This window comes from Coturnix japonica, chromosome 4, assembly GCF_001577835.2.
Source record: "Coturnix japonica isolate 7356 chromosome 4, Coturnix japonica 2.1, whole genome shotgun sequence".
Taxonomy (NCBI): domain Eukaryota; kingdom Metazoa; phylum Chordata; class Aves; order Galliformes; family Phasianidae; genus Coturnix; species Coturnix japonica.
In genome coordinates this window covers 39,372,625-39,393,909 of record NC_029519.1, presented here as the reverse complement: position 1 = coordinate 39,393,909, position 21,285 = coordinate 39,372,625, and the positions used below count along the sequence as shown (strand labels likewise).

The following is a 21,285-nucleotide window of genomic DNA, read 5'->3' as shown; positions in this document are numbered from 1 at the left end:
ATTAGACTATAACACTTCAAGAACACTCTTAAAAACAGAAAAATGTTGCCCCAAAACAACAGGATGACACAATACCGGGGATGCATTGTCCATTGGGATTCAGTTGATAAAATATAATAATAAAAAAAAATAAATCTAAACAAAAGCAAGCAAAAGAAAATTGTAAAACAGAAATTAACACTACCTTTTAGGTAAAGAGTATCTGACTGAAATAGTCACGCTCTACACATTTTATTTTAAAACATTTAGAACACAGCTTTCTGCGTTCTAAAGCCAGATGCTTCCATATTGCAGTTTATACTTCAACCCTTCAGAACATTCCCATCTTAACTTCTTAAAACAGTCTCACGGAATTAAATTTGACAAAAACATGAGAAGCAAATATACAAGAATTTTTTAAGCCTCATTTGATTTACAAAAAAAAAAAACAAAACAAAACAAAAAACCAACAAATAAAAATGAAAGCAGAATGTAAGCTTCTATTCAAACACATATGCATGACTGCAAACTACTTAAGGTTTACAAGGAAAACTGAGTGAAGAAAGAAAAATCCTTCTGAATAACCAGGGAAAAAGAGGCTCACCTAACACATGATAAACCCAATTGCAAACTTCTCCCTCAAAACGAGATGATACGAGGACAGCTCCAAAATTACTATTAGAAGATCATTAAGTACCAGTAAAATTTCAGTTAAAACAAGCAAACAAAACTCATCACCATCAACCAGAAAACTCTTTATTTCTGAATGACAACAAATGTTCGAAGAAAAAGCTGGATAAGCCAAACTGTCATTTCAAAACAAAGAAAAAATGACCTACCAAATCTCTAAGGAAATCCCACTTTTTGGCTCCCATGTCATAAAGGCCAACACCACCATCCATGAAACAACAGACAACATGGCCAGGAGGAAGAGAAAATGCTTGTTTTTGTGATAAAGCTGGAGGAGGAACAGCCTCACTTGTCGAGGATGTATGAGGATAGTTAATAGGAGACGGAAATGAGAACGCTTAATAAAAGAAAAATACAGACATATTACTATCTCCAATTTTTTAATGCAATAATAAAGAGCAGTTATATAGACAAAATTGTTTTGTATTCCAGAGTTTTATACATATGCACACACAAACATACAGGGGAGTACAAAGCCTGACCTACTAAAGGACAATATACAGGGCTTGATCCCTTACAGATCCATTCAGTGGCATGAGAGGACGCTTTGTTTAACTAAGAACTACAGAGCAACCACAAGATTACAGAGATTTACTTGACTGTGCCAAGATTCACAAAAAGTATTATCTTAACTTGCATGCATAAGAATAACAACCAAGAGTACACTTACACTTCTTCTTTGGAGGAGAACTTAGCACATGCAAACTATGGAAACCAGAATTCTTCAATTTTAAATTATCTATAGGCACCGTATGTGATACATTCCAAATACGTAACACACCAACTTGAGAATCTGAAGTAACAAACATAAAAACATGTTTTTAGTTGCTCTGTTGTACTGTACATTATTTTCATACACCCTGAGAAGGACTTGAGAGTGGATAAGAAGCTGGATGTGAGCTAGCAGTGTGCACTTGCAGCCTGACAGGCCAACTGTGTTCCAGGCTGCATTAAAAGAAGAGTGGCCAGCAGTGAAAGGGAGGTGACTGTCCTCTACTCAGCTCTTGCGAGGCCCCATCTGCAGTACTGCATCCAGGCACCTGCATCCTGGGGCACCCAGCAGCACAGGAAGGACATGGAGCTCTTAGAGTGGGTCCAGAGGAGGGCCACTAAGATGATCAGAGGGCTGGAGCACCTCTCCTTTGAAGAAAGGCTGAGGGAACTCGGCTTGTTTAGCTTGAGAGAAAGCTCCAGAGAGACCTCATTGTGGCCTACCAATATTTGAAAGGAGTGTATAAACAGGAGTGTATAAACACAATTGTTTACAAGGGTGGATAGTGATAGGACAAGGGGGAATGGCTGTAAACTGAGACAGTTGTTTTATTTAGGAAAAATAGTTAGAAGTCACTTCCGTGTAAATACATACACTGCTCAGAGTAGTTTTCTGTTCTTTTCCACACAGATACTTGAAGAGGCTTTTTTGTACGATACATATGTGCTTCCATTTGTAGAAATGTTAATAAACAGATATCAAACCTTTGATAGCAGTTTTGAAGACTAAATGCTACATTTATCAATTTTCCATAAATTGGGAAATAAAAGACTTACCTCCAGTTATAAACATTCCAGGTGCACTAGGAACCCAGGCTAAACACCGAACAGATGCTGCTGCACTGGGAAAATTAAATTTTGTGATACAGGACAGAGATTCTGAATCAACTAGTTGAATGCCATTATGTAAATTCGCAACAAGAAGGTAGTCATTTGACAAAGGGTCCCACTCCAGTGCTGTAACTGGATCTTCTTCATCTGTTCCTTTAAGAGACTCTGGTCTTAAGACATGCTTCTGATTTTTAGAACCTTTAAGAGCACAAGAATACAGATTATTTCAGCAATATTAAGTAACTAGAGGATATATTTTTTCAAATTTCACTTTTGTTTCCCTCTGAAATTGTATAGTCTAATCTTCTGTTTGATCCACTGAATTCAAGAAAGCTGATTTTGCAATATCTGACCTAATGTAGTCCTGCAGATGACTATTTTTTAATACAGCAGAACACAGAAACAGCTGTCAGCTTGATTAACCAATTTCTAATGAAAGAAAATATATGCTGTCCTGATAACTTCCATGAATAAAGGAGGTATTCAAGACCAGGCTTATAGAAAGCCTGATAAAAAGACCAAACTCTAGAACAGTGCAAATGCAAAGTAAGAGACTGCTGAAAAATTCAAGCTGGTCTATGCAGAATAAAAGAATTACTGGGAAATACAATTTATTTGAATTTTGTGGCTATTATTCTGTAACAGGTCAAAAATCTCAGTGTTATCACAAAAGGAAGTAGCAACAAAGAAAATGCTGTGTGCTTTTCATCTAAGTAATTTCTGTTATATACATGAAGTAGACATACTCTAAGTTTTGAACATGTACATGCATTCATAAAAATCTAAATGAAAAAAGTGCAGAATTACATGCAAGTACAAATATCATCAACAACAAAAACATGTTTTACCATATCAGTTTTTACCTGGCTGAAAAATAGACAGACTTCCATCAGTATGTCCAAAGACTACTTTCCCTTTTTTATTTGGATGCCACCTAAACAGACAGATATCCGACAAGAAACTGTGTGCTCCTTTATGTGCTGTTACCACGTTGAAAGATCCTGAGATAGTCCAAATGTACAAAGGACCTCTGTGGGACACAAATGCAACTGCGTCACCTTCATTCCAGCACCAGCTTAGTGATGTAGGAATTCCTGAAACACACAGAGTAAGGATTTAAAATTCAGTGCATTACTGCCAGACCCAGTAGCAGCAATTGTCTTGAACACCTGTACAATTACTCACATACACTAATTATGAGATTGAAATTTAGAAAACTGTACGAGCATCTTATGGTGTGAAAATAAACTACATATATCCAGAAAGTAGTCACATAACACCTACCGACAGGGTCAGCAGGTTAAGGATTTCAACATTAGCAACTCCAACACTAATTATCCTTGTAATTTAATGTGTGTCTGAAGGGGTAAACAATAAAACAAATTCCTCAAACTGATAATTCATAACTGTTCCAGTTTGGGCATTTTAATGCTACTCTTTCTGTCTTTGTAACTACCACATTATCAGGAGGTTTAAAGAGATTATCCTAAAAATGATTTTAAGAAAGTTGAAAATTAGAAAAAACATGTTACTTCACATGTATTTATTGGTTGAAGTGGGATCAGTTTTTATGTTACTGAATAATTGGAGTCAACATTCAGTTTGGATTAGATCAAATCATTTTATGCTTCCCTATTTATTCCTTTTACAGCATATGCAAGATATAGAAGATATTCAAAGGCATCCCAGATACTCTCTTCTGCAGAGAAGAAAAGTATCCTGGAAGAACTTGAGATGCTGACTGTTTGCAGGCAGTAAGTGTAGGAGTCAAACATGGCTGGAAGACTGTTTGAAAAGAAAAATACAACCTGTTGGTTTTGACTGAATGAAGAACTGAGCCAAGAAAATTGACAGGTATAGACATTCAACACCCTAAATGTTTATTGCAATCTCCTAATCAGCAGTTTTAAGCCCTGAGATACTATGCAGTTGGGTAAGCATTAGAATATTTTAATAAAAACCTTTTTTCAAATTCTTGGATATTTTCTACCTAGATCTGCTGACTGCTACATTATTTGCTTTCATTTTCTTAAGGTTTACATGAAAATACATGATCTAAGGCTTGAATCTTAATTATTCATCCTTTTTATAAGGATAAAAATGTTTGTGTTTGCTCAACAACAACAAAAAAAAAATCAATGGCAACAAATTCTTGAATTGATCAAGTACTTTATTCTTTCCTTTACACTTTCTTTTCACTAATTACTGGATAGTTTGGGGCAATTTACTTGAATGTTAGTCTTCTAAAATAAACAATAACAAATCTGATCACATGAATATTGTGTTGCGTAACTATTATACCCCTGGCCTACTAATCATTACTATTCTACTGCATATCAATATTTCTGATACCTGAAGATGAGAAAAGCTGTATGGAACAAACAGACCTCCATGTCTGAAATACCTTTTGTATCATCCAGCTTGGCCACAACTTTCTGTTCAGTCACATTCCAAATAATTACTAAACTATCTACACTGGCACTTGCAAACATGTCAGGATTGTGTGGACACCAAGATATGGCTGTGATTGTCTTCTTATGCTCAGACATAATTGCTCGAAGCTTGAATTCATTGTATTGGTGATCCAGCTAAAACAAAAAGCAAAAATACATTTTAGAAATAAATATTTTGAAAATTCATCTTTAATACTGTTGAGTAGAACAGTTCAGGCTTATAGATGGAACAGTGATGAACTTAATAACTGACAAGTTGATATCTCAACATATTACATTTGTATCCATTTAGCTTACACTGAAGCGTTACCAAATATTAAATCAGCTCAAACAGTATTAACATACATTACTATTTTCTCTTTTACACAATTATATTCCTTTAATAACTGCACTCAATTTTCACATAATGATTCTAAAGTGCATTCTTTATAGCTAACCTACAAGTGACAGAATACAAAAGTACAAAATTTTAATTTCTTATTTTACTTAATCTAATTTTAAAAAGTCCCAAAACTCAACAAAATTTTATTCTAATCCCACTAGCAGTATAACTTGCACAGTTAAAATAAGCTAAAATCCCACAGTATTTCTCAGTCTGAACATTCCACATGACAGCATTTACATTTTTTGTTATTTGTTGGTGTACAGCAACTGAGAACTTGAAAAGACCACATTGCTCTGCAGTTCAGAAACAGTGAAAGTCATAGCTTAGACCAAACAAAAGAAAGGTGGGCCAAGGAATTCCCAACTCCATATAGCCCTGTCCAAAGTTCCCCAGAATGAGTTAAAGCAACCTTAAAAGATTAGTTTTACATTTCAAATGAAATCATGTAATTTTTTCCATTTCCCTCTCAAAACCTGTGCTATTATTGCACTTTATTTATCTCAGGCATTTGTTGGATTGTGAGCTTGTTTTTTGTTTTTTGTTTTTTTTTTTTAATCCAAATAATTCGGGACACATGAAACTTGAAATACAATTTTTAAATCAAATTTTTGCACCTATTCTAACTAGCGGAAAAAATAATTTGGAAAAGGTATGAGAGAAGTTGAGTACTACAAAGTTTCCTTCTCAGCAGCAACCATGCTTCCAAACTAAAATACAACAAAGGGGCTCAAAGTAATATAGACAGTAATGTAAAAAAATCAAAACAACAACAACAAAAAAACACCACCAAAAACTAGTCTGTTAAATAAGAAATCTTACCTGATAAATATAAATAGCAAGTGTAGCACAATAGGCAAATCTGTCCCCGCTAGCAGCACAAACATCTTTGTTCCATGGCTGACATCCAGCAGCTAGAAGACCCACTTGTCTAACATATGACATTTTTGCCTTTAAGACAGAAAATCATTAAGATATAGCATGAAAACATGTTACAGTCCAGAACTTCTTGTTTCTATAAATAACTTATTCATTTTTTTACCTAGCTTTTGTTTTAAATAGTAAAAGCTGGTATTTGTGAGGTATAAATGAACACAACAGAAGTAAAGCGTGGGGATGGGCCTCTTCCCCCACATAACTACAGACAGGACAAGTGGTAACAGCCATAATTTGTTCCAGAGAAGGTTTGGGTTTACAAAGATTTATTTTTTTTTCCTCAGAAAGCACAGTGATACATTGGAACAGACTGCTCAGGGAGGTGTTCAAGAAATGTGCAGATGTGACATTGAGGGACGTGGTTTAGTGGGCATGGGTGATGCCTTCATAGTTGGCCTAGATGATCTTAGAGGTCTTTTCCAACCTACATGATCCTACACCACTAGGTTAGTATGAGTATGAATTACTTATCACCATCCTTTCAGGAGATGCTAAGTTTCCTTAACTACTGTGAGTTGTGGAAAATAAAAAGCAAAGTTTGCTGAACAGTAATAAAGAAATGCTGTAGTAATCTATGGCTGCAGTGTCTGAAACAAGATTTTCCTCTAGATCACTTCTGCTAACTAGCATTAAATGTGTGCACAAATTCAGTTGCTCCAACTACACTTTTTCCTCTGCAGTGTATGAGGGAAATAATCCTTTGCAGGGAATTTAAAAGCTGTAACAGAAATGGTCCTTGAAGAAATGATATAATACAAGAAATACCAGAGGAAATTATAAGCATATATATGAGAAACAATATTACAAAGGGAATCTCAAACTACTTGCTCCACTCAGACTGGAAGGATAACTGACTTTAACATAAAAACACAAGAAATGCTCTGCTGAGACAGATCAATTATACATCTAGCTCAGTATTTTATTAATGTTTGATATATCAACAGGCTGCCTAGACAGAGCAAGAACCTAGTCACTTTTCTATAATCTATTTACATACCAAGAATACAAACAGCTTCAAAGGTATTGTTTGCTAAAATTTACTCCTCCCTGCAAATTAATTACTTTAACATATAGTTATTCTCAACTTCGTATTTTTAAGCTCTTTATTCTCACTTGTAAGAGTACAGATTGTTAACAAAGTGCAGCACTACCTTTAAACAAAACACTTTCATCAGTGCAAACATTCAACACATTAAGTAGTATTACGATGAAACAGAACAAATCAATACAAGCATTTTCAACAAAACACACAACATATTAGAAACAGTTTCCTATCAATAGTCACTTTTCATTAAGACTCAGTTATTTTGCTTCCAAAATAGGGCTTGCGGCTGTTTTTTATTTCTCTTTGTATAACAAAATAAATGATACAGAAGTAGCTACATTGGATTCTCAAGTATACTCTGGAAAAAAGCTATGCATGTAAAAAATACATATACTCCCCTTAGAAATCTAATAAGGGATGCCTTCGGTTTCCAAGGAGATGAAGGAAAGGAGGAGGACAACAGTGAAAATGTTTCCCCCCCATTGGCAAAAGGAGCAACAACATTAAGTTGCTAAATATAGGGAAAAAACACTAAATTGCAATTCTGTTCATCTTAGAATTACTATTTACAAATAACATATGGATGGACTAGATACATAGACGTGGCTATATATCAAAGTCTTAGTGATAAATGCCTGGTAATTCCTACCTTAGCCTAAGAATCATATTTGGTAAATCATTTAAGAATTTCCATCATCATTCCATGTGACCCTGCTGCTTCCAAAATGCAAAAATCTGGTTCTGGTTGTAGAATAAAATGACTTCACTTGACCATGATGGAACTAAACCTTAATGCTCAGGTAACACTGCAGTTACTAAGGAATGCAGGGGAAAAGACTGAGCATTGTGTTGCACAACACTCACACAGTGGCAGTAGCCTAGCAACTGCAGGTCTTTAACAGGCACAAATTCAATTTCAGCATTACCTTCCTTTCTCTGCTTCAGCTACTCAGTTTATTTCATTGTTGCTTTCTTTTTTGACTGTAAAACAGTATTTATTTAGCACCCTTTAATTATGGTATGTGCTTGCAAGTTTTAAGTATTCATAAATGCTCAACCATCAAGCACCAACCTCCATCACATACTAATACCATTAGCAAATGTATGTTTACAATGTGGCACGAACACAGAAGTGAGCATATGATATTTTATGTAAATCAATATGTTTCTGCATATATCAAAAGCCTGTTTTCTGAACAGCTATGTATATTAAGGTCCTAGGTGTCTCCTGCTTCTATTCTCACTGTCTTCCATTTAAGTCTGTGCATTTTCTTATGAGAAAAGCTTGGTGCCACAGCTGTAGCTTTGGTATACAGATAATATCTTTCACCCATACTATTGCTCCAAGGTCAATGAAAATATAGTAATTAAAGACCTACTTTAAGGAGACTTTAAGTCTCCTTAAGAACACTGGGCGTATTTGTGGGAGAAACAATTGGAGATGAAAATGCGACCTGCAAACCTTAGAGCTTCACGTCTACTGCCCTATTTAATCAGACCAGTTTGAAGCATCAGAGAACAGACAAGGATTCTTCTGGTTGAAAACATGGAGATTTTCAAACAAGAAGTCTCCATGCCTGCACATATAGCAGAAACCAATCTACCTCCTCTCAGTGCTTACCTTAATATTAAGCGGTACTCTTCCAAAGGAGCTAGAAAACGCCAAGCACATTATAACCACATTAAGAAATTAAGTTATAGCTAGTAATCTGCCCAGACCCATCAAATAAAGCATAATTGGAAGTATCCCCTTACACTTGCAACTTAAAAGTAAACAGACAAATTAAATCAAAGACTAAACAGCAATGAAATATCCCTAAACTTAAATAAATGATCCTTTCTGAAACATTTAAGAAGCTGGTGCATTCTCTATACTTTCTACTACGTTCATAAAGTAGGAAAAGACTTGTGAATGTTTACCTGTATGAATCAGTATTTTGCACAATTTTAATTTGAAGAACTTCAAAAGTAAAAGAAAACATACAGAAGTAATCTTACACTATGAGAATGACAAATTGATGAATACTGTCAAAGATCACTTGCTATGGATTTAGGCAGATCCACAGCAAAAAAATTAGAAACAAAGAATGGAGGGCAATGTTATCTACCAATTCTAAGACCTTAAGACCAGAACTGACACTGATATCAGTATCAGTTGTTACAGCTGTTAAATTCTAATCCTTCCTGCATTGCAGGGAGTACCACAAAATCCTGAAGAACTTTTAATTCTTGATACAATCAAACTGCAGTTGCTAATGCAGGTATCTAAATAGTCTTACTGAGGATGTATGTGCACTGCTTCAAAGTGAATACTTCTCAGCAAAAGATTAACTAAAACTGCCTACATAAATCACAACAGTGACAAGGCAGGATAATTATGTAGGTTTATGCACGTACTGCTGTTAAAAGAAGATAAGAACTTCATACATCCCAGCAGGATTTAACCTTTCTAGCTGACTATTTCTTAAAGTGCCAGGTTGATCGCTAGCTTACCACTGACTGCATGGACACTTTGTATGCTTCTCTAAAAAGGAAGAAGAAAAAAAAAGCAGACAAGTTTCTTTCTATTTCTGTACACAATTCATAGAACACACATTGCCTGCTGCTCATGAAGTATCAGAAAACCAAGGTAAAGTGCCAGTTTCAGTGCACCACAGTTGAAAAAAGCTTTGTATTTCAACACTGTTCAGCGTGCACAGGAAAGATATGGAGGTACTGGAGCAGGCCCAGAGAAGGACAACAAGGCTTGTGAAGGGCTTGGAGAATCAACCCTATGAGGAGAGGCTGAGGAAACTGGGGCTGTTTAGTCTGGGGAAAAGGAGGCTGAGAGGAGACTTTATTGCTCTCTTCCAGTACCTGAAAGGTGCTTACAGTGAGAATGGGGCAAGTTTCTTCTCACTGGTGACAAGTGACAGGACAAGGGGAAATGGCCTCAAGTTGTGCCAGGGTAAGTTTAGGTTGGATGTTAGGAAACACTTCTTTACAGAAAGGGTAGTTAGGTACTGGAATAGGCTCCCCAGGGAGGTGGTTGAATCGCCATCCCTGGATGTATTTAAGAGCCGTTTGGGTGTGCTGCTCAGGGATATGATTTAGCAGAGAGTTGTTAGAGTTAGGGTACTATGGTTAGGTTGTGGTTGGACTTGATGATCTTTAAGGTCTTTTCCAACCTGGGTAATTCTGTGATTCTATCATTCTTCTAGAACAGCAGAATCCTTTGCTAGACTCATCGCCTTCAAACACCGGCTGCAAGTTTACTAACTTATGATTAACAAGTTTAAAATGGGTGTGTTTGATTATCTGGACACTGACTAGAAAAAGAACAGTTACAGGAAAAGGTATTTTAAAAGAATAATGTTCTCTTAGTTTTCACATCTCTTTTAAACCTCCACAATAAACCCAGAGCTGAAGTACTAGCAGAACGGACTTAACTATCTGACCTCACATGGGAAGAAGTCTGAGGAATGTTCTGCACCTGGCTGACATTTGGTTAAGTCTGGACTTAAATCAGACTGGAAGTGCATTCTGCCCTATAACATTGGATTTTATGGTACAGGCAGCAACTTTAGGATTTGAGGCAAAGGAATCAGAAGCTCCATTTAAATACAAAACCAACCAGCCAAGCATCCTTACAAAGCTCATTTTCATTTCCTAGAAAACATTAGGATAGAAAGCAGGAAGGAAAAAAAATATTTCCGTCCTTAGTGGTGCCAGCTCAGCAAATACACAGAGATTCTTCCATTCACCTGCTCTCCTAATCCCTTGCTTACAGGCTATTACATAATAACGTGTGTAATTTTTGTTAACATTATCCTTCTGCAGCTGCTATTTTTGCTCATCTCCGATGACACAATTCTAAGGATATGCACTAAGCACAAAAGAAAACCCCAAAAATTTGAAATAATTTAAATCAAATACTTCTCTCAAGAAGTATATAATGATATTCAAGGTAACCTACAGTAACAGAATGCTAATTTCAAGGCAAGGCATTCAGAAATTAGATAGGAATTACTGCATTTTTAATTCAGTCACCTTGACTGTTTATGAAAATCCTTCAAAGGATAATATTTTAATAAATAAAATTCACAATTATAATTTTTACTCAGTTTCCAAATTTTCTTCCACAAGACAAGAAGCTTCTCAAGGACATGAGTATAAGAATATAAAATCAGGATTTCTTACTTGAAATCAAAACCATTAAGATGTTATTGTTGTGTTTTAAGCATAGAAATTAAACGTTTCAAAGAAAATCTGATGTCAAGGAAGTCCTACGAAGAAGTGTTCTTCACTTCCTTAATACGCTGTAAGTACAGCTTCACTAGAATATCTCAAAGTGTGAACAAGACAAACTAAATAGAAATACTACAATTTAAATCAGACTAAGTCTGGTACTTTTAACAATACATCATAAAGAACCTCGAAGTACATACAATCAACCTGAGACACCATAGTGCACTGGTTGCAAAACTAGAGGTATTGACTGTTCATCTATTATGTATATATCATATATTATATGATACATGGTTGTATGTACTCCTTTGCATTATATCAGTGTAAAACATTTAACACCCTCCATAAGAGTATCATCTTGCAATTCAGAGTTCCCAAAATCATTAAAGATTGCTTTTGTGCTGGTTGACTGTCAAGATGCTACCTCTAGGTACATCTCATCTGTATCTGTCGAGCAGCTATTAAAGGATAATTCCACTTCTGAGACATTCTAAGGCAAGAGTCACATGTAGTATTAGAATCGTGCAAGAAGTACAAGGATCCACCTTTTTTTTAATATTCGTGAGCATATAAATGATATTACCATGTGATGCATGATAGTATGTTTTTAAAAGCTGCTGGCCTTTGTGTTTCAGTAGCATCACCCACATTCTGATTCAATAGCTGAGAACACACTATTAAAATGAGAAATAGAAATTACACAGTTATGTAAAGCAACTCAATGCAGCTAAAGAAATCCGATACTCATTTCTCACCCTAAATCTATGAAAGCAGATGTAGATCAAGCTTGCCCAAAGCATATAGTTATAAAAAAGAATCCAAGCTACCCAGCAGATGTTGCTATAGTAACCACACTCCTCTTCAGAAAAACGTTAGTAAAAAGAAAAGCACACGTATTCAAAGTAGAACTTGGAAATGACCTCAGGTGAATTTATCTCCCAATTGTTGTTTGATTCAATTAACACATCTAATTAGTTTACTCCACACATAGTACCGTATCACAAAGAATTAATGTAAGTTTGAATCCCATCTCATTTAATATTAAAGAAATCTAGCAATTAAATTATGCAAACAACAAATGCAAACAGCTGTCTTAACTTCTAGTATAATTTATCAACCTAGAAACATTAATTTTCAAATAAAAATCAGTTTAGATGTTACATATGATATAAAAATCCTATTGAAACTTGCAACACCATAGAAACATTGATACTAGTTACATAATAAACAGAAGCTTAAAGAGAAACAAAACTAAAAGGAGAAAAATATTAATTTAAGCAATTCTTACTCGTTGCTGTCCTTCATACCAATCATCTTCATCATACCAGTGGGAAATGTAAGTCATCCAAGCCATGAATGAATGTGGAAATTAAAAATACAGAATCTGAACACCTGCAAGTACAACGAGTTCTGTGCTGAAATTTACTGAAAACTACAAGATCAGATCTGAACTCTGTCACGATTCCCTGATTACATATTTATGAATTTAAAGCTTTATCGTTTGAGATACCTTTAGCAACAATATAAACATTATCCATATATTGGATTCTGAAAAGAAGCAGAAATCAGCACTAAAACAGAAAATTAAACAGTAAAACAGTAAAGATTGTGCATTCCAGTATTTTAAACTAAAGGAGGTTTGTGCTAAAGGCTTGATTTTAGAATGCTTCTGAGCTCTGAAAATGAGGTTGCTCTTTAAATTGTTATTTGTCTCCAATAACGATTTGTCTTTTTCCCCTAAATATACTGTCTGTAAGAAGAGTGGTTCAGTGCACAAGAGCTGGTATTAAAATATAAATTACTTCCAGAGTCATGTGATGTGATATGTCTGGGTTACGTAGGGAGTGCTTTCAGCTGGCAGAGGGAGGAGTTCTGCATTTTCAATCATTGCAGGCACATCTTATGCTTAACAACATTAAAACAGAAAGCAACCAAAAGCATCTTCACTGCAATGTGCAGAGCCTGAAGGGCTCAGCTACAGCTACCAGCAGTGGCTGGCAAATTCAGGAAGCCTAATGTTCACTAATTCATCAGAATGCATCCACTGCTTTCCTCTCCCTCAGGATAGTTTCATATATCTATTACTTCTACAGTAAATATCACGTCAGACTTTATCGTAAAGAAGTTGTATTATTCACATGACAATTAGAGAACCTTGAGAACTACACAATCCCCATTTCTGAAGTCCAGAACCCAGACAAACTGTATCTTCCTAGGCTGAATTATTTCTCCAAAGCTATTAATAGAATAATTGCAAATGCTTGGAGTTGGTGGTCAGCATTACCTAGTGTCACAAGAGAACTGGATTCCCTCCTAACACCAGTATGCAACTCAGTGTCATTACCAGTTCTACTTAAGCACAGTTTTCATGAAGGCGATCAGGTAAGCAAGTTAAGTTCTCAGATACACAGGAGGGAAGAGAAGCAGCAACACTGAGACTTTCCAGCATCTTACTCAGGAATTATGACATTCAAAGGCAAAGCACCAAACTACAGAAAGATTAAATCAAGACACCCAATATGTTTATGAGAAGTACCACTCCCAGATTAACTAAAGACTGCTTGGAGTTACATAGCCCTCCAGTTTAGCAGATACATACACAAGAACAAAAAAGAGCTTCCTACCATACTGCTGAAATTCTTCTAGAGTTTAAAGACTTCACCTCACACTTAAAGCGTGTAATTGTCTGCAACATCAAACTACATCAGAAATCCAGGTTTATATCAGATACATCCACTCAAACAACTGAAGAAATGCTCAACAGTATCCCTGGTCTTTGACTAAATGATGAAGAAGTCACTGATGTGCTAAATGAATCACATGCACGTTGCTACTGCTTATCACAACCTAAAAACCACCACTTTGAGTATATTAATACCAGCATATTTAGGAAAGCCTTTGTTTCAGGCTGCCCTGCCTCTTCATAAGGGCACACTGCTCAAGATTACATATGGTATACAGCCTTATCAATTCAGCAGTAATTGGGATTTGTTGCCATTCAAAGCCTACATTGGTTATTTATGTGTCATGAATAGCATAGCATGCAGTAAACCAGTAAAGTGCTGTAATGATAGCAAAGGAGCAAGACCCCAGCTGCAGCAAATGAGTATGTGCCCAAATACAGCAGACACAGAAACAAAGGAAATAATCTGCTTACCCATGAAAGGTACACTGGAATCTCCAACAAGATACCCTTCCCTGTCAGACCTTAAATGAGGTATAGGAAGGGGGAGATCCTGGCTCCACCCCTTCTGGTCACTCAGGAACATTGCATGCACCTGAGCTCCCCTGGGTTGGCCCTGCCTTCCCACCAGGTGCTCAATCAATGGTGTTCAAGCCGTGACTCAGCATTTCTCCTACATACATACTGCCATCATTCTTTCATTCTCTCCTTTAATGGCAACAAAAGCTACCATGATATCTAAGTCCGAATAGAGCAAATTGAATTTTTGTTCAAGCATTGGGAGTTAATAAGGCATTTAAGTAGATCAGACCAGAACAGCCATCTTTAAGGCATATCTAAGTGTTTTATTTACATTAATGGAGATGAATGACTGGCCCCAAAGTTTACAGAACTAATGTTTTTCTTGAAGTGATATTACAATTGATCTTACTTCCAGTTACTTTCTTGCAGGTAACTTTTCACTGTGAGATTAAGTTCTTTACAAAGCCATATCCTCAACAGAATCTGAAGGGATAAACTGAAGAGTATTGTGGCCTCAATCTCTAAACACTAAAACATAACCTTAAATATAACACTCATATATACTTTATCTAAAACGCACAGGACAGAAGATTACATATGAAAATCAAGATCTAAATGGCACTGCAATTAACAAGCTGACACTGTTCTCCCATCCTATCTAACAACTGCTGAGATCAGCAATTCATTTCAGTTCTGACAAAACATCTTCAGAACCAGACGAATAGTTACAACTTCCCTACCCTGATTTATCACTTCTGTGATCAAATTTCCTATATCAAATCAACAATGAATTACTATTTTTCTCCAAACGCATTTCTAATAACTGCTTGTTTCTGTTTAAAACCTTACTCAGAAATTGTTAGATATTCGACTACTTAAGAAACGATATGGACAAGTTTGATATACTCTTGCTCTAAATCAGCATTAAGCAGATTTTGAAGTTAAGAATGATTTTCAAATATCTGGACTTCAGAAATTGGTATTTTATAAGTTCATCCCACAATTCACTTGGAACTTTTTCACACAATTATTCTCTGCCAACCCACATCACAGGTATTATTTCATAATATATTCCTTAATATTACCATACATTATTGACTAACAGTATTTTAAAGATTAACTACAAGTTTGCATCAGTTTTATTTCCCCACATATTATAAAGCCACAAAATTAATGATGGGAATTAAAGACAAAAAAAAAAAAAAAAAAAAGAAACATTAAAGAACAAAACACTATTTAAAAATCCTTAGTTACTGCAATATAGAAATCCACTGATTTTTTTTCAATGACACGCGTGGCATTATGTAAACTCAGTATATCAGTTTCTGTAGTAAAAAAAAAAAACCACAACAAAACAAAGCATGTCTGGTTTTACTTACTAATTTGTGCTTTAACAACTTTTACAGTGAGAACATGAAGTATGTAATAATAGTTAATATCCTACAATAAATCCAAAAATAGCATGCCTACAGTGAGGCTGTGCAATAAGCCTTAACCAACCCGGGTTTCAGGGAGCCTGTCATATGAGGTCAGCCAAGAATTAGGTCTTTCCCCCCAACTGCTTCCAGAGTACTGATGGCACAACAGCAAGCATGTGGTCTCTCCTTTCCTTCTCACCCTCATTTACTCCTTCCAACAAGTTATATGGATTTATATGACAAGACAACATATAGGATAGCTCGGCTACCACACAGTGATCAAAACAAGCTGTTAGTAACGCCCATGAAACACCATCATCATCACTAAGGTCTTGTGCCAGCACAGTTCTAGAACAACCTTCCTGTAAGAGTATAAGGACAAAAGTGCAGCTAATTTTAAGGCTAAGCTTTATCGGTTTATGAAGATTAGGCTCTAGCTGCCAACAATAGCAGAGGATTGGACTTGATCACACATCTTCCTAAGATTATTCTGTAACTGGATCTTGAAAAACAAATCCAACGAAACTTTCAGTTGCATTTTCTTTCTAAGAAAACAACTTCAATGTCTATTATGAAAAAGATATAAATGAGCATAATCATACACGCAGTATCACTGTTACTACTGTTTAGCAGACATTTCTATTCAAATTCAATGAAGAACTGTTACAACTTTGAAGAAAAAGGAAAATTACATATCTTTGATTTTTAAGTTTCTTAATAAAGCAAAAATAGGAAGGCACACTGTTTATCTGTGGAGAAAAATTATAACCTTACCCAAAGCTAATTAGATGCTGAAATACTGGTCGCCATTTCATAATCACAACACATAAATCAAATCTGGATGTAATCAGAGCTGTTGTATTGCACTTTCTGACTGTCAGGAAATACATAATACAGCAAGAAATATGCTACATCTATTTGTTATACCGTGCCCATAGAATTTATCCTGCTGCAGCTAACATACAAGCTATGCCATTCTAACATGTTTTTCAACTAAAAAATGAATGTACTGAAATATAAATTAGCTGAGATAGATACACAGTGTATTTAAGACATTTTAACATGCTAAGAATGTAGCAAAAAACAACTTTCAGCATCAGAAGCACAAGCAAAACATAACTTAAAAGTTGGAGAGAAAACTATGACAGAAAGAAATAATTCTGCCTACTTCTGAAACTTGAGGCAAGTATTTTATACCCCTCAGAGTTCAGCTGTGTCCCTGTGCAATTCATGTTTACTACTGTTAACAGATTTTGGTTAGCTGAGCCAGGTTAAGTAGAAAAAATATGGATGGCTAATTGATGACCCAAATGTGGGAAATTAGGTGAAGCTGGAAACAGATAAGATAAAAATAGCTTCATCAGGAAAACAGCTGAACACTGGGGCATCTGTCTCCAGCATAATCTTCCAAAACATGGACATCTTCGGCCCTAAGAATTTTTACAGAACAGTTTGCAGAGTTAACAGCTCACACCATGGGCCATGTGCTCTTAATAACAACAGTATTAACAGGAAATCCCCCAAACAATCCCATCATCAGAAAACACTTTATCTGCAACAAGATTGCACTCTATTCTATGGAAATCTGAATGGGATACAGCTACTTGTGTGTTCAAAACCAGCAAGTTAAGGACAAAAAAAGATATAGGTTAATAACAAATGATTAGCTAGTGCTCAATACTAACCACACACTTTAGTAAGTCTTAATTTCTATAACTAAGCATACAAACTTATTTATGAAATTTATCTCTGGAATTTCATATATCCTTTTTCATTCCATCATCAGTCTCCTATTATGGCTATTTTCAGAGACTTAGTAGCAACTAAAAAAGGAAATGAAGAGAAGGAAGAGACTAGGGCCCAGGCTGTCAGTAGGCATGGCTGTTCATGCTTCATTAAGAAGCATGTTGTTTAATGGGAGCAAGTAATGGAAACAACTAAACCCAAGACAGAAATAAAACTGAGGATCTTAAAACATAAATCAAAAGGATTGGGATAAACTCTATCTCCAAAAACATACTGCAAGTAGAGGTTAGTTTCAGGTAGAATATTAGGAAAGTTATTCTCTGAAAGAGTGGTCAAGTACTGGAATGGGCTGCCCAGGGAGGTGGTTGTTATCTTAATGTTTTATATTACTAATGCTTCTTCACAAGTTCTTTAAATCATCTTGCCCCCATATGGGTTACAACAATTTACCACAGTTGACTATGGTCTTAATTGATTTTGAACAGTTTTAGCTTGCAAAATATATATAAATGTAAACATAGAGTTAACATAACTGATTCATGCAAGACATTTGTTCTCTAACGTTTGACTACACCTGTAACTGATACAAGTACACCTGTAGAAAGTTAAGAAAGACAGGTGAAAAGATATTTGCACATGCCACAACCTAATGGTATTTCCATTATTCTAGTGCTGTCAACAATTAGGTAGCGCAAAGGTCAGTAACTTTAATTTAAGACAATGGGAACTGTAATTTATTTATATAACGGGCAAAATAACACCATGCTAAATTTGGAAGAACATCTGATTGTTTACCATACATAACAAGTTTTCAGCTATTTATGTATTCCTATTCTGCAGTAGTTAGGACAACTCTTAATAACATAAAGCTCCTTACTGACTTTAAAATCCAGGTTTATGAAGCTTACTTCTGCATTCTAAAAAACCCAGACTTGGATTCTACACTTGCTATTTTCTAGCCCTCAAAAACAGTCTCACAAATTGCGTGCAGCCATTTCTACATAAAGCAGCATTCCTAAGACAGCAGAGAAATGTGTTTAACAGAACTAACTTTAAATACCACTTTTTCTTGCAGTGTCAATGGTCTCGAGCTTATCTTCATGAGCTGGGGTGCTCAGACTATATGCTGCCTCTTTTTTTTTTCCTTGAAAAAATAGCGTAGATTTAGACTAGATATTAGGAAGACATTCTTTACTGTGAGGATGGTGAGACACTGGAACAGGCTGCCCAGTGTGGTTGTGAATGCCCTCTCCCTGGATGCATTCAAAGCCAGGCTGGATGGGGCTGTGAGCAACCTGGTCTTTAGGAGGTGCCCCTGCCTATAGCAGGGGGTTGGAACGAGATGATCTTAAGGGTCCCTTCCAACCCAAACTATTTTATGATTCTCTACACTTGTTTCTGTTCCCCCCACCCAGCACGGTAGGCATCTGAATCACAAACAAGCCCAAAGCTCTGTTTTCGTTGCCTTCTGCAAAGGACGAGTACTTTCCAGGCGTACTACTACTTCTACTGCTACCCCCACATTTACAAGTGCCCGTTTCCACACGAGAACGCCTGTAGAAAGACACGTATAAAACAAAACACTGCCAAACACCACGCCAGAGCCCAACACCACCCTCCAGCACGACCCTACGCACCTCCAACAGCCGCCCAGAACCCCGGCAGGGCCACAGGTAGGTGACACAACACCGCCCGCGGCGGGGCAGGGAACGCCGACACAGGGACGTGGCCAACAGCCGCCAGCCCTCACCTGCCTTCCCGCAGCCAAGGGGCAAAGCAATCCCGTCGCCAGGGTAACCCGACGGGCCCGCCCCGCTGCGAGCCGATTGGAGCCGCTGACGGCAGCTCGGGGAGAGCCGCCGAGGGGCGCGAGGGAGCTGGGATGAGCCGCTCCGCGTCGGTTGTTCCGTGGCAGGTAGGGGGGTTTACGCGCTGCTGTCATGGCGGCGGGGAGGGAAGGGAGACTGTGTGCGCTCCCACCATCTCAGGGAGAGCTGGTTTCACACCCTGTGGCAAAGGAACCCTTTCATGTGTAAGATGGCATGAATCTTGAGCCAACGAGCTTCCTTTGTGGACACCACACTGAATAGAATAATAGAATTGCTCAGACTGGAAAAGATCATTAAATCCAACCACAACCTAACCAAACTACCCTAACATCCTCTGCTAAATTGTGTCCTTGAACACCACATCTAGGCGGTTTTTAAACACGTTCAGGATGGTGACTCAACCACCTCCCTTGGGAGCCTATTCCAGTGCTTAACAACCCCCTTTCAGTAAAGAAGTTTTTCCCAGTTTCCAACCTAAATGTACCCTGGCACACCTTGAAGCCATTCACCCTCATCCTGTCACCAGTGAGAAGAGACCAACGCTGCTCTCGCTGCAGTCACCTTGCAGGTATTTGAAGTGTGATAAGAGCTGTAAGGTCTCCCCTAAACCTCCTAGTCCCATCAGTGAGTCCAAAAATTTGTTCTGCTGCACCTCCCTCCACCACCCCGACATCATTGGGTGTTTCACATGAGCTTTTAAGCCACAGATCTTTACTAGGCACTCATTTATCAGACCGAACTATCTCCTGATTCAATTTACTGTATCACCATTGCAGTCACTGATATTAGTGTAGTACATATGGCGAGGCAGTAGCCCACAATTTACAGAACTACATCTTCATTCATGAATCACTGAGGTTGGAAAAGACCTCAGCTCATTCTTTTCCTTACCAAAACTCTATATTTTCTCCTTCCCCTGTTGTTAAACCAGAACATAAATTATTCATTCTACACATGAATAAAAGTAGAAATAAAACTTTAAATTGAGTGTCATTTTCCACCGCTTGTAGAATCAGTGAGTACTTCAAACTCTGGTGACTTTCATCTCATTTCTGCAATGTGACTGACCTCTGGTGATAGTCAGCAAACAATATTTTACTTTAGTTTTTCACTAGGAATGTTCTATTTCTATGAGTGATCATATCACTGTTCTGCTGCCTGGCAGTGGTCTAGCAATTTTCTTCCTCATGTAGGACTCATACTAATGATTATTTTTCTCCATTGTTGCTGAGAAGTGCTTACTGAAAGGTGTCAGAATAAGAAAATACTTGAAAGATATTGGATTAATTACACTTAGTTTATGCATTTGTTTTGTTAGATGCATACAGTCTTTGCTGTGTCTAAAATAAATAATTCTAAATGGTGCAGAATAAGCTCCTTAATAGGAGCTGCCGCCTTGGTAGGTACAGAATTACATCTGCCTGGAATTAATTTTTGAAATTGAGTGTTTGTCACAGAATCCAACATTTGTAAATGAGATCAGACCAAGTCAGAAAGCCCCACTTGCCTTAAAGACTTGTACTGGCTAGATTTTGAAAACAGAGGTTCTGCATGACCTAAGGAGTCCCAAGATGGCAGATTCCTTCTGGCTGGTGATTATCAGTAGTTTTTGGTTAAGTCATTATTCTTACTTTCTAATTATTCAGTAAATATTATAGCCTCCTATACATATTAAGATGTGTTTCTTGCTGAGACCCAGAAAGAACATTACAACTGACTTACAGATTGTTGGGAAGTTGTTCTGAAATACTTGTAGGTCTTTAACAATACACA

At 36.8% G+C, this 21,285-nt stretch overlaps 1 protein-coding gene across 7 annotated transcripts in view; it reads right to left on the bottom strand.

The window, feature by feature from the left end:
• WDR17 (WD repeat domain 17) overlaps nt 1-19,585 on the bottom strand; it is a 42,207-nt gene extending 22,622 nt beyond the window's left edge. For 2 of the 7 annotated variants that reach the window (XM_015861777.2, XM_015861779.2), the window contains exons 1-7: nt 12,603-13,091; nt 5,929-6,057; nt 4,676-4,859; nt 3,135-3,365; nt 2,218-2,469; nt 1,340-1,462; nt 819-1,006 (exon numbers count right to left, since the gene is read on the bottom strand). In XM_015861777.2, the coding sequence (XP_015717263.1) occupies nt 819-1,006; nt 1,340-1,462; nt 2,218-2,469; nt 3,135-3,365; nt 4,676-4,859; nt 5,929-6,057; nt 12,603-12,668 (1,173 nt within the window). In that variant the 5' untranslated portion in view covers nt 12,669-13,091. Of the gene's footprint in view, nt 1-818; nt 1,007-1,339; nt 1,463-2,217; nt 2,470-3,134; nt 3,366-4,675; nt 4,860-5,928; nt 6,058-7,736; nt 7,912-12,602; nt 13,095-19,320 lie in introns of those variants that run through there. The other 5 variants (XM_015861778.2, XR_001555007.2, XM_015861780.2 and 2 more) reach the window with 5 other exon arrangements.
• Between the last annotated feature and the right edge of the window lie 1,700 nt (nt 19,586-21,285).